General features: G+C 47.6%; 4 protein-coding genes and 1 pseudogene across 8 annotated transcripts; 2 read left to right on the forward strand and 3 right to left on the reverse strand.

Moving 5' to 3' along the window:
• Positions 1-526: 526 nt before the first annotated feature.
• H257_07880 (hypothetical protein) lies at positions 527-2,173 on the forward strand (the record flags this gene model as incomplete). Its single annotated transcript, XM_009833572.1, has 1 exon — positions 527-2,173. The coding sequence occupies one exon, from the start codon at positions 527-529 to the stop codon at positions 1,079-1,081; it is 555 nt and encodes a 184-aa protein (XP_009831874.1). The 3' UTR covers positions 1,082-2,173.
• On the reverse strand, positions 858-2,173 carry H257_07881 (hypothetical protein). Its single transcript, XM_009833573.1, has one exon. It carries the CDS (start codon positions 2,167-2,169, stop codon positions 1,507-1,509), a length of 663 nt encoding a protein of 220 aa, XP_009831875.1. The 5' UTR covers positions 2,170-2,173; the 3' UTR covers positions 858-1,506.
• A 1,715-nt stretch (positions 2,174-3,888) lies between these two features.
• H257_07882 (hypothetical protein) lies at positions 3,889-10,960 on the reverse strand. The gene is made up of 14 exons (XM_009833574.1): positions 10,707-10,960; positions 10,158-10,650; positions 9,931-10,038; positions 9,532-9,861; positions 9,072-9,268; positions 8,446-8,702; positions 7,830-7,894; positions 7,458-7,626; positions 7,168-7,316; positions 6,235-6,635; positions 5,863-6,027; positions 5,312-5,510; positions 4,641-4,966; positions 3,889-4,590 (listed from the first exon to the last, which is right to left on the reverse strand). Exons 1-14 carry the CDS (start codon positions 10,913-10,915, stop codon positions 4,080-4,082), a joined length of 3,579 nt encoding a protein of 1,192 aa, XP_009831876.1. The 5' UTR covers positions 10,916-10,960; the 3' UTR covers positions 3,889-4,079.
• Positions 10,961-11,231: 271 nt separating this feature from the next.
• Positions 11,232-15,145, reverse strand: H257_07883 (hypothetical protein). Of its 4 annotated transcripts, XM_009833576.1 has the most exons (9): positions 14,648-15,145; positions 14,279-14,601; positions 14,011-14,225; positions 13,890-13,960; positions 13,430-13,837; positions 12,772-13,374; positions 12,202-12,717; positions 11,704-12,156; positions 11,232-11,657 (listed from the first exon to the last, which is right to left on the reverse strand). In XM_009833576.1, exons 1-9 carry the CDS (start codon positions 15,116-15,118, stop codon positions 11,295-11,297), a joined length of 3,423 nt encoding a protein of 1,140 aa, XP_009831878.1. In that variant the 5' UTR covers positions 15,119-15,145; the 3' UTR covers positions 11,232-11,294. The 4 variants fall into 4 exon arrangements, with proteins under 4 accessions (XP_009831878.1, XP_009831879.1, XP_009831880.1 ...); XM_009833577.1 differs by having other exon boundaries at positions 12,202-13,374; XM_009833578.1 differs by lacking the exons at positions 14,279-14,601; positions 14,648-15,145 and having other exon boundaries at positions 14,011-14,260.
• Positions 15,146-16,111: 966 nt separating this feature from the next.
• Positions 16,112-16,183, forward strand: H257_07884 (annotated as a pseudogene). Its single transcript has one exon. The product of its transcript is annotated as a tRNA-OTHER (tRNA).
• The last annotated feature ends 226 nt before the right edge of the window (positions 16,184-16,409 follow it).

Genomic DNA, 16,409 nt, shown 5'->3' on the forward strand with positions numbered 1-16,409 from the left:
GCCTGGTTCAAGATCTGCGAGCGAAGATACAAGCGGCGAAGTCGATAACCAGGGGAGAATGTAACGACGTCACTCCAGTGGCGTCATAGGGTTATCGACCAATCAGACCAGACGTCACAGTTGACGTCAGTTTACGACCAAGCTCGATTGGCGTGCGGCGTGCTCGGCCATGGACATCAGAAGTTCCTTCTGCAGAGCGCACGTATATATAGCATTAGATATAGTATAGTCACAGTAGCCATGCATGCAGATGTAGATAACGCCAATCAATCAGTTTAAAATTTCCTCTGCGTTATCAACTCCCTACACCAACTATACCTGCGGTGATATTCCCAACACGCAATATCCCAACAACATATATGGATACGGCCGATTGAACATCATCAGGGCCATGAATGCTACTCTCCCGAAGTGTACCTTGTGGACCGACGACTTCGAGGTCATTGGGGAGGAGGTCAAGAATGAGTCCCAACGCACCGCTGCTGACTGTTGGCTGCTCACTGTTGGCTGCTGACTGTTGCGACGAATGCCGCAACACTCTAAACTGCAATGCGTTTTTGTTTACGCAGGACAACGGAGACACGTGCCGGTCGACTGGGTGTACAAGCAAGGCTCCAAGTCCGCACGAGTACTGAAACCGAACAATGACCTGACCGCGTGTGGCACCTTGGAAGAAGACGTGGACTATGATGGGCCCATCATAACTTTTACCAATCAGGCCAAAGCTGAATCCTGCTGCGCCGACTGTGAAAATACACCGGGATGTAAGCTGTTGGTGTGGTACGGTGGCACTTGCACTCTCAAGTCCGACAAAGGAGACAGGGTGATTGTGGATGGGGCCAAGGCTGGATCGCTGCCTACTTCCAGCGCCTGCGCACCCATGGAGTTGAACGTGAATTACGTCGGCCACAACATCGGTTACACGAGTCAGACCTCCGCCGATGCGTGCTGTGGAGACTGCCAAGCGACGTCTGGGTGCAACCTGTTTGTGTGGTTCGGTGGCACTTGCACTCTCAAGTCCGCCATGAAGACCAACGAGACTGTGGATGGAGCCAAGGCTAGCTTTCTCCTGGCAGGATAGGCATCGTAATGGCGTGTGCTTCCTAAAGACCTACAAGGGAGCCTCTCAAGCCAACGCTACTTTCATTTCTGCTGTGGTGATTTAAAGCGTGGCCTGATACATATCTGCATATTGGGTTTTGAATAATTGAGTAATCTATGGATCAGTACATTGAGTGACCAAGCATCAAGTACAAAGTTGACAGCGTGAAACAATATAGACTTGCCATGATAATGGGGTTGACATTTGAAAGTCCATCAAGACATCGTTCGAGCTCCATGAAGATGATGTAAGATTGAACACGCATACTCGAATAGGAGATATATATATCAACCTGGCACTAACGATAGTGGGCACGTGCATACAGTATATTTATACAGTATATTTATATATTTATAACGTCATGTTTAGCATTGGGAAATGGATGAATATAAACAAACACAAAACTATGCCTTGGTAAACCATGGGAAGTTGTACTCGTGGTCGTCCATGACGTCATTGCCAAACTTGCTTAGCACGTTGATCAATACTTGGCGCCCTTTGAGTCCTATCGTGGCATCGTCCGACTTGAAGATGTCGTTCCACAGCTTGTAGTACGCCGTGAACAATAGTTCCACGCCACGAGGGTCTTCCGTGTCGTGGTACCACACGTCGTAATCCTGCATACTCAAATACGCCGCCATGGCGATACAAAACGCATCTTGGGGTTTCTTGGCCGTCAGAAGCTTGCGCGACGCGGCAATTTCTTTCTTGTACACCATCATCATGGGGTACGACGACGACGTGTTGAACATGGAAAATCCACTGTCGTCGTTCCCTGTGACTTTCATGATGGTCTTGTTGATCTTGTCCGCGCGGGTGAACGTTGCTTTGCGCGGCACCTCCACTTGTTTGGACGTGCCGTTTGCGGGGGGCTCTTGACGCTGGCGTTTGGCTGGTCGTTCGCCGCCTTCTTCAGCCTCATCCTCTTCGTCCTGCTCTACTTCGTCGTCCTCATCGCCGCTCGCAAAGTCAATCACCGCACGGTCGTTCGCAAGGAGCTCTTCGGCCGTCGGGGATGAGGCGGCAGGCGTCGCGGCCTCGGCTGTGGTGTTGTTTGTTCCCGCCATTGAACGAACCATGGAAAATTGAAGAAAATGGAATTTTTCTTAATTTTGGCTTATCAGTGACTGATAAGCCAGGCTTAGGACTTGATATATCTTTGAGATAATAATCTAGATAAGATAGCAAAAATAATCGACTTCTTATGTGACTTGGATGCAATTATCTATTTTCAGTGCTGGTAGATATCAATACTAGTACTGTAATCTATTTTCAAGCTTCGTCCAATTATCTGATAATCAGACTGTGAAAATAGGTGTATACCTAAAATTAGCTCTACTAAAAGGGTTCAACGCATATTCTGTAGGAATATCATATGGTATTGGAGTTTAACGTTCGAGTACAGCATACTATTAATAGTATGGTGCATTTTATTCATTTTCACAGTGTACTACTACTACTACTACTACTTACTATTGTAGGGGACTGTCTGAATCGGGCACGGTCAATACAAATCGCAATACAGTATAAATATATAATAATATGCATTTCAAGAAAGCAAAAGTACAGGGAACGACGTTGAATAAGAACGTGAGAATTTTGGCGTAATAATTTTTGAATTAATCAAGCACATCATCTAAATAATATATCAAGATTCTGATTGGCTCATTCGTTGGCGGCATAATAATAATAAAACTCGAGTGCCACTGACCCCCAAAATTGCATTTGAAAGCCAAATGACTGAGTTGCATCACCAGACACCATTGCATCGCATCAAACGCCGCATCGACCGAACATTGTCCAGAAGATCACTGTCATAGCGACTCCTGACCGAACGAGCTACTCGTCCATCTGCTCTATGGTGACTAGTGCGGCCTGAATGCTTGCTAGTTCGACCGTGTATAATTAAATATAAACGTGCAACAATCGATTGCTGTATGGAAAGTCCTTGCACAATTGCGTTCGCTCATTGGTAGCCATAAACACGTTTACAGCATTCTCATTGGTTAATCATATTCAAACAGCAGCTCCCAACTCCCATTGGTTGCTGAGATATCCCAAAAATGTGTGCGTTCCCTGAAGTATGGCTGGACCATCAAACCAATCCGTTTTTTTATTATTGACTTCAATTCATTATGTAGTTTCTTGATTTTAAAAATTACCAGCCATATCTTATGGCCGACAGTGGGGAAAATGACTTCTGTATGTGTTTTACTCCATGTGTAACGACGTCAAAGCATTGTTCAAGTTAAAACTGCAATTACCTGTAATAACATGTTTTCTGTCAAAATTGTCTTAGCTATTCGGTGAAGGTCATCCTAATTTGAACTATAAACACTCCATTTTCCTATATATGCTAATACATTATACTGATGCGCAGAAATTTCTGAACCAAATTTATTTAAATACGTCCTACCTGATACCCGATTGGATAGTTTGCCATTTACCTCCGTCCAATCAGACAGGCTACCTGCTTATTCAACGTACTGGCTTATATACGGAGAGGCGCTCGTAATTTAGCATCAATCACATTCGAAAATACTTTACATGCGTTGAACCCTTGGAGAAAAGACACATTTGAAGCCAGGCAACCAATAGAGAAACGGTCATAAATAAAACCTATGCGTTAAACACCACAACATAATATTTTGATTTATTTTGTTCAAGGAAACGGACCTTTTTGTCCAGGTAGAATTGTTTAATTTAACCCTAATCATTTTCGAGCTATATTTCTCATTTGGTATATATTTGAAGCCGATTTGCATCAAGATAATATTCTCTGTTAATGACACTTCGAATGGATGATTTATTAGAATCGATTCGCAGTTTTTTATTGACCAACTGCATTGAAAATGGATGAAAACTGATGTATTTCGAGCCACTTTTGTCGTGCCTGGTCCAGACTGACCCCTAAAAAGTACTCTGGAGTACGTATTGGACAGAACGCTTGGATGAACATTTTACACTTGTGAAACGCTCACCCGTCGATGCCGCGCATGGGGGGCAACATACCGCCGGTCCGCGCCGTGTCCAAGCGTTCCTCCATGGCTTTGATGGAGCGTCGCAGCGCATCGATCTCGTGCCGCTGATTCTCCACGACCTTGCCCACGTCGTCGTCGATGCCACTTTTCTTGGTGAAGTACTCGCGCGTGCCGAGGATCGCCTTGTCCTTCTGCAGTGCCGCCTTGCTCACATTGAGCGCTGTTCGAAGCTCGTTGATCTCTTGGATCAGCGCCAAGTTGTCGCTGCGGGCGTGGTTGTTGTCTTCTTGATGCGCCGTCACGTCGTGCGCGTACTTGCGCTTGAGCACCTCCACCGACTTTTCCAAGTATTCCTTTTGACGGGTATATTCGTGCTGGATGTCCAAGTCCACGTCGCCCACGTTGATGTCGGTGGTCACGTACTTTTGATACAAAATAGCCACCTTTTGAGCCAAATCCTTGGGGTTTTGAATGCTCTGCACGCAATCGTGCAAATCACACCGAAACCTGCCAAAGTTGCATATTGATTTTCACAGGAAAACTTGGAGCTTGAATACCGTCGAATGAGGGATTGCTGGTCGCCAATGACCTTGCGGTTCCTTGTAATGTCGTGCTGCATCTTGTCCAGGCGCTTGCGCTGCTCGCCAATCATAATATCCAGCTGCGCATTGCTCTTGTGGAAGAGTTCGAGTTCGCGGTCCATTTCCTTGATCTGGTCCTTCATGTCGGAGATTTCGTTTTCGCGCGGCTCGATCTGCCGCTTCAGTTCCTTGATCTTGTAATCGAGCACAAACTTGAACTTTTCCAACTCTTGGTTCTTTTTCTTCAAATCGTAAATGCGTTTTTCTTTTTCGCCAATCGTTTCGTCTCGGCCGCGAATTTCCTACTCAACCAGATGTAATCGATGGAAAAAATATATCAAAACAATGTGTCAAAAGGATTGTTATCGTCGTCTCAAAACCAGCAAAAAATACTACGGGAAATGTGATTGTTGAAACGGGTTTTGTATCAATGTTGGTTTGGTTGTGGTACACTGTCCATAGTAACGACATTTCCTAATGACTTCGAAAACCAAATGCTTCATAAACCTAATGTTTGAACGTCGAAATAAACAGTTGAATGCACGAGATAGCGTCTCAGGTCACAACAACCCAAGCCATGGCATAACGTGGCGAGGGCGGCGGTCGCAAATGCAAACTTGTGTACGGTAAACCATCGACGGGCTTACCCGCTTGAGCGACTGGATCTCCTTCTCCAGAGCTTTGATTTGCTCGATGAGATCCTTTTCTTTCTCCAACAAATTCTTGATTTCATCTCGCTGGTCCTCAATGTCCTTTTGCAATGCCGTGAACTTCTTCTTCATGATCCCGTTCTCGCCCTTGTAGCGCAAAGTGGCCTCCCGCTCTGCCGCCAGTTTGTCCTCGTACCTTCAGACAACCGTCCACATCATAGTTAGGCCGAGTTTCCATGCCTCAAAAAATACTTATGCCATATATTATCCTGACAGTGAATTCACTTTTCAAAGAAGACGTGAGAAATATTTTCGAAATATGTCAGGTTGGGTAGCCAAGCGCACATAAGCTGTCGTTTGAAACGCTTCTGTAATAACAATTCTGAAAAGTTAAACAAATTGGGGTTTTCTTGAGATTTTTTGTGGCAGCCAGGGTGGCCCGTGAAAAATATTTATGTAGAAAAATATGTTGCGACATATATATGTCATTCATACCGAAAAATATGCTATCAAATATGTTCAAAGTTTATGTCTGTCATCTGTTTTACCGCTTTTTCAACGACTCGATCTCTTCGTCGACATCCTCCTCCAGTTGTTTTTTGGTCTCGCTAAACTCCTTGTGCAGCTCTTCGCGCTCGTCTTCCATTTGCATGCGCAACTGGCGATCTTCGTCCAACCTCTGCTCAAAGTCCTCGGTCACTTCGGCAACGTACCTACCGTATTTGTTGTTGATTTTCTGCACCATGGAATATAAATCGGTAATATAATAATATAAATCAATAGAATCTAAAATCAATTATACTAATGTTCAAATTGAACTAGTATATGGTACTACGACAAATGCGGTGAAATAGATTATTCCCCCGTCATATGTTCATATATTTCAAAGCAATACATATATAAAACACAACATCTTGTACCGTTCGTGGGTGCTCACGAGGGCATGCTGCTCTTGCTGCCATCGACTGCGCTGCAATTCGCGTTGATGGAGCACGTCTTGGTACTTCTCGACCTCTTTCATGATCTTTTGCTGGTAGTCGGCCTCGATCTCCTGCATCTGCTGCTGATGCTTTTCTTCGATCTGTTTGACCCGTTCCTCGTACTCCATTTCAATGTCGTTCTTGTCTTCACGGAGCACTTCGTACTTATTTTTTTCTTGCTCGATTTCGTGGGTGAACTTTTCCGTCAACTCCTTCAAGTACTCGTTGTAGTTCATGTCTTTGAGGCGCAACTGGTACTCGTTATGGAGCGTCAGTTCGTCCACTTTGTTTTTCAACTCGATCATGAGCGTGTTCTTTTCTTCGAGGTCGCTCTTGGTCACCTACATACACCGTTTCCAGCTTGAAAAGTAAATTCGCAACCAAAAAGTAGAGCTTGAAATGTGTAGACCATACATTGCATAAGCTGAAACTCTGACACAAAACATCCATATGTCTCTCGTATGATGCATCCGATTCGAAGTTGGAGTGGGATGGATACCGGTAGACCAAACGAAGACAATGAACTCCAACCAATGGCGATATTTTTGACCCCAGGATTTGGCCCAATTGCCGTAGTCAAACATTTCATATGCAAGGTGTGTATAGTATATACAGTTGGTGGGATTCATCAACTGTACAAATCTGGCATTATGCTTCAAGTCGATTTCTCCCATAAACTAAACTTCCCAGTCCAAATTTGGGTGAAAAAAGACTATACTGAACATCACATTGTCGACAACCCCATGAGAATGAAAGTGGTGGTACTTGGGTTTCACAAAGCCAACGTATTGGCCCCAGTGCTCCTGAATTGAAGACACCAACATCCACGAATACGACTCCTGATGTTCGGATTATATATATATAAGCACCTACCAAGATTTCTTCGGCAAAGACAGTGTTTTCGCGGCCGTCCTTGGCGCGCGCCCGCCCTTCCTTGTCGCGAATTTCAAAAATACACACGACGCCGTCTTCCCCACACACGAGCAGGTACAAATCGTCAAACGAGATGCGCATCCGTGTAACTAGGTCCCATAAAATATACAAATAGTTTATTTCGAGAAATTGTACATATTTCGACTATGGATGCAAAATGAAATGCGCCTTCCATGCACAGGAACAACGTTCGTAAAAAGACAAGAAATGTGCTACATGTAGACACGTACTAGGGCCATTCAAGCACTGGAACTCGGTGAACTCGCCCGTCAGTGGAAACTTGTACGACCGCACAGTCCCAAGTTTGTCGGCTTCGGTTGCGCCCGCAAACAGCATTCGCTGAGAGTTGGCCATGACGATTTGGCCCAACGTTACATCGGCGTTAAACTCTTTGCTCAGCTATATTACAGATACACACAATCATGAAATCTATAAAAAAAATGATGTTTTATCGATCCATCAAAAAATATGTTTTAAAAACCATAACTTCAAAAAATATTTCTTTAAACGATGACTTATCTAAAATATGTTCTTTAAAGGTTAACTTGTCGAGTGTGTTTTGTTTCATCCAAGCTAGCAAGACAATATGACGATACACGTACGGAGCTGGCGGGAAACTCGATCTCCTTGAGCATCTTGTCCGACCCAACCGCAAACACCGACGTACCTACAGATCATATAGCTTATCATAATTCTTTGCCAACATTCCAAATGAACAGCATCCTGAAGTTGTGATTATTCGACCCTGGGGCAAAGAATGCATCGACGTCGCCAGCCAATCGACAAATGGACGTTGGGCAGAAACGTGTAGCCGATTGTAGAAAGCTCCGACCAACAACATTGAAAAATAGGGTGGACAAACGTCTGGACGGAAACCATGTATGGAATCAACAGAATGCAGTATCAACACACCTTTCCCATAGGACATTTCATTCAACAAACATCAACAAACAGCACAACACATAGATAAAAAGTTGGGGAGGGGGTGCAATCGAATCGCGCCAACCAAACCGATCCACAATTGATCTGATTGGTTGAATTTCATTGAGAAGGTTTTGATTGGCTAATAATTTTGAGCTCATCTGAGGTAGCCAATCAAATCGATTTAAATTCCAACGAGAAACCACGCCACAACACGAAATTTCACTCGAAAGCACAATATCATTTCAAACAAAGACACAAGAGAGAGAGAGGGAGAGGCGGGGGGGGTTATAATACCTTCGCGGTTACACACGGCTGAGTAGTACGGCACGCCTTTCTGGACAAACTCGCCTTCGCGCTTGGACTCGTCCAAGTCCCACTGGTACACGGCACCGTCCATCCCGGCGGAGATCAAACCCGAGTCGTCGTAGTTCCAGTAAATGCTTCGTACTTTGCCGTTGTGGCCGCGCAAGTTGGCCACGAGGTCGCACGTGTTCATGGAAAACACTTGAATTGTATTGCCGTTCACCGCGGCAAACATATGCCCCCCCGTGCTAAGGTTGTCAAGATAAATGCAAGCACCTCACTCAATACTAACAATAACCACGAAAGATATCTGGCGCTATGTCGATATATAAGTCGTTTCGAAATTGGAGTGGGGTGCTCAATCGAATGAGCAGCACCAAATCGGCAGACAATCGATCGACCAATCAAAACCCAGAACATGAATCAAATAGCCAATCAAATCCACTCATCGACCAATTCAACATCGAATTATTGTGACTCTGGACGAATTTTACATACAAAAGTCAGTACAAAGAATCGATCAATAAATTTCGCGAATCAGCACAAAAGTCCAAATTTTGGGTAAAAGGACGATATACAGTATATATCTTGGCAAATTGGCATAAGAAACAACCTACCTGAACTGGCACTCGCGGCACGCTTTAATCGTAAACTCCTTGTACGGTCGAATGTCGTCCATGAGTACATTCATGAGTCGCAACTTGTCGGCAAACCCGACGAGGATTTGAAGACCCGACGGGTGCATCGACACGCTGTGCGCTTCTTCAGTAAACTGTTTGTGGACTTCACATGTCCGATCAATATAGTTCCACACCTACGATACACAATCCAAGCATCACATATATGATATATATATAATTCCATTAGACTCTACACAATCCCCACTCATCATTAAACCATCACATCTCCTTCAGTGGTCGTCGAGGCTAGACAGTACGTCCGCCCCACACCAAACTCCAAACATAACCCCATCATCCCAAACTATTTAGGTTCCCGGAACCAATACACACGAACCCATCAACAAATAAGAAGATAGCTCTAACATTTGGAACTTCCACAAATCAGCAGATTTCTAACCCGAACACTTTTGTCGAGCCCGCACGTGACGATTGTAGGTTTCCGCACGCACACATCCATGCCCGTGACATGGAGCTGCCCCGACTCGCCCGGCCGGTGGAACGGCGTGACTAAAAACTCGATCTCTTCCGTCTTGAACGACTCCTTGGTCTGGTACGGAAACATGTACAGCTGCGAGCTGGATACGGCGGCCACGATTGTCTCTTCATTCGGGCTGACAGTCAGTCCCGTCACCCGCGACGGCATGCTTTCGATCTTGAGCGATTTCGTAAACGTCAACGTGTCTGCGGGCGGCGTGTTGCGGTCCGGGTTTACCACAAACAGCGACACCTACATATGCCCGAGAAAACAATGGAAAGTTTTAGAAAATGTGCTAGACGATTGGTTTTAGAGGGGTACCGTAGCCTTGTCCGTGCCGCAAACAAGACCCTTGCTCGTCGCAACGATCGACGTGATGCATCGACTGTCGCTGGGCGACGCCATGAGTCTGCAGATAAACTCACCCGCCTGTCGAAATGGTTTAACGGTCCACCCATCACACACACACATTCGTCATGCAACCCAGAATTTGGGTTTCTAAGAAAACATATACCCGACTAGATTTATCTTGTATGGTTGGAACGTACTCGGAACAAGAGCAAGTCGCCGGTGGCGGTGCCCACGACGACTTCGTCTTCTTTTTGCTTGAGCCAGGCGTGGCAGAGAAAGTTCTGCGCGTCGACGCGGCTGCTTGGCATGGGTCGGAACGCGGTGTCCACGATGCGGAAGAACTTGATCATGTTGAGCCCCGTGCAGCACACGATGGACGGGTCCACGTTGCTAAACGAACACTGCGTGACCACGTTGTTGTTGCTGCTTGATGTTGAAGATGACGTGGTGCCCGCGGGGGCGAGTTTGATAGTGGCCACCGGTTTGCCCTTGGACCAGTTCCAGCACACGAGGGCCCAGTCGGGGGCCCCGCCCTGCGTCAGGAGCAGCTGGTTGTCCGTACTGAACTCCATGCTCACGTATGTCTTGCTGAGGCAGTCGGATGTGGTCAGCACCTTGCGCTTCTTGAGCGTTTTCAAGTCGTAGATGCTCACAACCCCGCGCTCGCTCTTTTCCGCGATTGCAATGAACCTGCAATCAAGGTTTATGCGAGGTTAGTAAGTACGATAATATCGGAATCGACGGACCGCCGACTCGCGCACACGGATATCGATGTGATGCCCTCGGTGTTTTCCGTGCACGTGATGAACTTTTGCTTCTTGTCGTCGATCCCGTACACGACGATGCTGTGGCCAGCAGGATACGCGACCAACTGGTCGTCTACGTACACGACGTTGTTCGCGTTGGTCGTCTTGAGCCCAAACACATGACGGTGCACGAGGGTGGCGCTTGACATGACGGTGGACACGAGAAGAGAGGCCAACTGGGAAAGGTCGTCGGGGGGGCGGTTTCAGAACAGTTACATCCGGATACTCGTTATGCGGATATGGAGGGGTAATGCAAACTTGGTCAGAATATACTTACGTAGATTATGTCAATATCATGTCAAGGACGCAGCCAGCCTCCGAATTGAATAGGCGAGATGTGCACAAGTCATTGGATAAGAGAATCATAAGAAGTTATTAATATCTGGACTGCTGTATGTTGGCCCCTTCAATTCTATCGTGATTAACTGTAAACTGCATCTCGACGTGTATTGCATGTCATTTTACGCTTTTTATGCAACCACATACATTATCCTGTATAATATATATACAACAGATACACGCCCAGCTCTACTTGTCGATCCGTAGGTGTCTCACAAGGAGGTTAAGACCATGGTACACTCGCATGAGGTCTTGCGGTGGGTCGGTGCTAATGACAAGCGTGCGCACGGAACTGACGATGGAAATCCGCTGGTAGTGCTGGGCCGAGCCGATAAAACTCCGGTGCGGACTGGTGGATTCTGAGGGGGTCACGTGTTGGATGGAGGCGAACGCAATCACATTCTTGGGGTCGTCAATGTTGGCATGTTGCAACGACGACGCGCGCTTCAGCCACCCGCGGCCCCCGCTCGTGGGGGGGTCGCGCCACTCGAGTTGTGTGCACATGGCGTCGCACGAGAGGTACTTTGCATGGGGTTTGCCTTGTCGTCCATGCTATTCAAGGCTCAAAATGATGACAAAAAACTCGGCACTTATGTACCTTTCGGATGCAAATGCCGGCGCGTAGCTCGTCTTTGAATTTCCGCAGCACAACCAATTCGCCCTCGGTCGCACCAATTGTGTGCGACGACAGAACTACCTGACCCGACGACAAGAGGGTGTACGTCACGAGGCTCTGCAGGTCGGCCATCACGCGCTGCCGCTCTGCGGTCGAGCTGGCCTTGAACACCACGGCGCGGCGGCGACTGTCAGACGTGTGCACTGTCCAACACAGGTCCATCTCGTCGTGATCGGTACTCGCAAACAACAAAGAGCCCATGACGGTGGTCCTTTGACTGCCTTTGATACCTGCCTCGACAAGCGTGATGTCGCGAAATGAAACCATCGAGTTGCCGCTCACTCGGTGCTTTCCAGTGACCTTTTCCCACATCAAGTGATCGATAGTCGAGTCACTTCGCAGGCGGCGCCGTCCCCACGTGCCATGTCGACCCAGCTACTTGTATCGTCAGATTGAGTAAAGATGAAGGGGGGGGTGTACCTTGGACACGAGAACTCCTGCTACGAAGAGCGTCTTGGCTTGGATCACACTAGCCAAATCGTGCGTGGATATCATGGTGTTTTCACTTAAAGCAGGCGGAGTCGGAGTCGAGTTACACCGCGAGTAGAGGACGCGATGTTTCTTGAAGCTCCACTGTCGGTACAACCGCTGAATCTTCGTGGCTGACGTTGTGTGTTCTACTCCTTGCTCTGGCAATTCACTGGAATCGACATCGTCAAGCGTTGGATTACTTAGTGTTGGAGGAGTTGAGACGTTGCACGCTAAGTTGATTTGCTCGGGCTCAATAATTCTCACAGACTTTGTCGAGAGGAGGGGGGCGTGAGTTGTGGGGGGGACGACGAGTGAGGGAGATACACTCAAATGAGAGGGAGGTGGTTTCACGCCCATCTCCTGCGTCATGGGATTCACCACGGACACGCCTGATGGGTCTTTCCGAAGGACCAGCGTGATGGTTTCTGGTTTCGGCCGAGGGGACAACGGGGCAGATGTCTTGCGCTTTGGAGCGACCTGTTTGGTGATTATCTTGGTTTGAGATTTTCGAGAACTCACGAGTTCAAGAGGGGACGGGGTGTCGTCCAACGCGCCTTTGTCCGTACCAGCGCACATCATCCGAAGCTTCGCCAAGGCCGAGATTGCTGCAGTTGGCGGCACTTCTGGAGGTGGGTGGAGTGAAGCAGGCACTTCGCCATGGCATACCACTTGGAAGAGGTTGTGGACCATTAACGTCGTACTTTCGTGTTGGTTACTCGAGACGCTCTTGCGTGGAATCAACGGCGCCCGTGGCTCCAACTTTAAATGGCGGATGGCACCGTCGCGACTTTGCTTGATGTCTTCGTTGCGTTGTTGGTACGAGCTGAACAATTGGGTGGCCTTGACGCAGTCGTAAAACGCGTGAGGTCCTGGGTTCTGCCCGTTGCACTTTCGCAAGAGCGCTTGCATGTACGCTCGAAATCGTTCGATGATATGGTCAACGTAGGCGGAATCGCGGCGAAGGGACATGGCGAGCAAGTCAGCTTTGAAGGTGTCCGAGTCGGGTAGAGGCAGAGCGTTTGCGACAACACGATTCGACTGGGGAAACAACTGCAACGTGTCTGACGGCGCCACGTAGCCAACTGGAAGGGCTTGGACGCCAATCACAAATGGTACGGGGGCCTGCCACAATGCAAAGTAAGTAAGACATCGAACATCGTTCTCATGATTCGAGTACCTCCAAGTACTCCGACAGGGACGACGGCAACACGGCAATGAGCGGGCCCGTCCATACCAATGGCGCTAGCAACGACACGACCCCCAGGACGGTGGCCGTTAACAACTCGATGTCGTCACACACCACAAGCACTTTCATCTCTAAAAGCAACGCCGCTATGGTTTGGAGCACGGAATCCATGGTCATGGACGTCAGGACGATGGGAAGGGACCATTCCAGCAGCAAAGCCGGGGGTATATCGTCGGATGCTGAGGTGGAAGTCAAACTGGGGAGGCGTCGACGCGGACGATCTAATTGCAGTGCTGATAAGTCGATTTTGTCGAAGAAATCGCTTCCAATAGATTTGTGAATCGTGGGCATGTCCATCGTGGCCAGCACGTTCAATTTTGAGTCGAGCCATGCTTGGTGCTACATGTACAATCAACACTTTCGTTTCCGGTTGGAACATCAGTTCATTTACCGACGGCGTCATGAGTGTGCTCAAGTCTGCCCACAAGGCAGGGTGCTCGTCAAGTTCCAAAACGTGTTTGTCTAACAAGTATTAAATTTTGCGCAGACATTTGCTTGTTAGTACGGTGTACCCATGACATGATGCAGAATGGTCCGAAAGAAGGGAATGTATGGCATTTTCACGAGAAGGCAGTACGTTAACGGGACATAGGTCGCTCCTTGCGGCTTCAACAGCATGTGGTTGGGCACGCGGACCCACGTTTGCCGACACAAGGCATATTGCACGTCCTGACCTTCTTTGCCGCCACCAGAGAGCACAAAAACGAAAAACTCGTCGTCGAGTTTGCTGCGGCCATGTCAACGCTCTTGAATTGATTGATGGTGTCTGCAATGTAGTACCTGTCGTTATCGTCTTGGCTATCGTAGTCATCGTCATCTCCTGCTTCCGTGTCCGAATCGGTCTCGGAACTGTTGATGGTGGGGCGGCGCCCATCATCAGACACCAATCGAACGCCATTGGGAAAACAAAAGTGCTGGATGCTTTCAAATACGACATCCGACGGATACGTGTGGCACACTACGGGGTCAAACGTTGCGTCCAAGTCGTGGCTGATCAAAATGTCCGTGAGATCGGGCCCTACTACCACAACCGCATCAAACAAGCTGTTGGTGCTGTTGCTGCCCTGTTGGATATTGGTCCTGCTGCAAGAAAGGACGGCCCCCTACTCAACATTCAAGCGATCGACCAGTCGACGCTTACTGTTGTACCTCAACAGGGGGTAGAACGTGGCTGTTGAGCTCCAGCAGTTCGTTCGTGAGCTGATTGTCTTGTTGGTCGATCGAGTTGAACAGAGTGTCGTACACTTGATGTAAACCAACACGCGTTTGATTTGTGGGTGGAGTCAACGATGACGAACAATGGGTGTACAGGACACCGTTTTCTTTGAGCCACAACGTCACAGACTGAAATACACGCAAATTCACAGACTCTTGAGCGCTCACGAGTGAAGGCAGTGGCTCGGGTGCCGCTGCATCCTTGTCCAACAATCCATGAAGCCCAGACGATTTGGGGCCTTTTTCGACCTCAGACGTGGGGGATTGCGGTTTGCTGGTCCACCTATCCATAAAGTTGCGCGACGGAGACCTCATGCTTTTCGATGGTGTCAAGTTTCGCACTCGAATGAATAAAGAGCGTTGAGCTTTGTCGTCGACTACGCCTTGGTCTTGCAGGCTATCCATGGTGAATGTTGTAGCTGCATTTTAACGGGATGCGAAAGGTCGTGTAACTTTATGTTCCAAACGTTTCACTTCGCAAAATTTGTAGATTTACACTCCGATGCCACATTTACACCTGTCCTGAGCTGATGATGTGGGAGTGCTCGCTCAACAAGGACACCGGCGACTGCTGATATCCACACCTGTGGGCACAAACTTTGAAAATTTCCTCCTGTTCATATTAGGTCGAGATCCTGCATGATACAGTAGGTGTTGACTACCGGTATGTAGGGATTGCACACCACTACAACTGTGTCGATCTAAACTATGAGGGCTGTAGGTGGCGATGTAACTACTTCTTTTTACATGTCCAACACACATCACCTCTAGCACTTCCCTGTAAATGTCGCTGTGCCCTACATTCTTTCAACTTCTATCCACTAAACTTCGCCCTGCACACATGCAAACACAAGTCGCTTTGTTCACTCATCTGCATGCATGGTTCTAATCCTTGCAATCGCCAGCCAATAATGCTAACTGACTGTAAACATGTCGTTGACTCCAACGATTCGAGTAGCCGTAGCCAAAGAGGTTGTTGGGGTATTGCGTGTTGGAAATGCCACCGCAGGACTTGTTGGGCGGAGATAACGTGTCGAGTCCACGTTGGTCAGGGCCCAGTACACGTGGTCGTACTAAAGGGGCTACTGTAGACTTTTACACGTGGATACCCCCCACGACTCATAGTTAAGTCCAAACTTTTAGCGCCTACTGTACTGCATATCCTGTCGTTGAGCCCATTCACTCAAGGTACAGCGCACAGATGTAAACACATACAATCAACGACGGATTTTAAGGGACACTTTTTCCTTCGATTTCACAGTACGAGGTAAATGGATTGGGCGGAATTCGATTGATTTCTGGCCAACCAAATTGCAGGTTCTCCAATTTCAATAATTTCGAACAATCAGGTTTTTTAAATTAACTGGATTGATGAAGCGATAACAATGATAAGCGTTTGACGCGATAGCGCAGTGGTAAAACACGTTGAGTGACTTGAGTGAGCCCCGGGTTCAATTCCCGGGCGCGTCGAACTTTTTTCCCAAGTGCATACAAAGTTCAAGATTGTTTTTGCCAAAGAAAATTTTCATTGAGGAATAGCTTTATCAAAACTACGGCGGATTTCTGCCGGCGTAATGCGAGCCCATGCCTTAATGGCTCGATGAATCATCACCAAGCGCTTTTTTTGCGCCGGTACAGTCATGAGATCTACATCTTCCTCACTTTCACTACCCTCGATGAGATCTTCTTCAAGCCA

Source organism: Aphanomyces astaci (assembly GCF_000520075.1).
Source record: "Aphanomyces astaci strain APO3 unplaced genomic scaffold supercont1.17, whole genome shotgun sequence".
Classification (NCBI taxonomy): Eukaryota; Oomycota; class Saprolegniomycetes; order Saprolegniales; family Verrucalvaceae; genus Aphanomyces; species Aphanomyces astaci.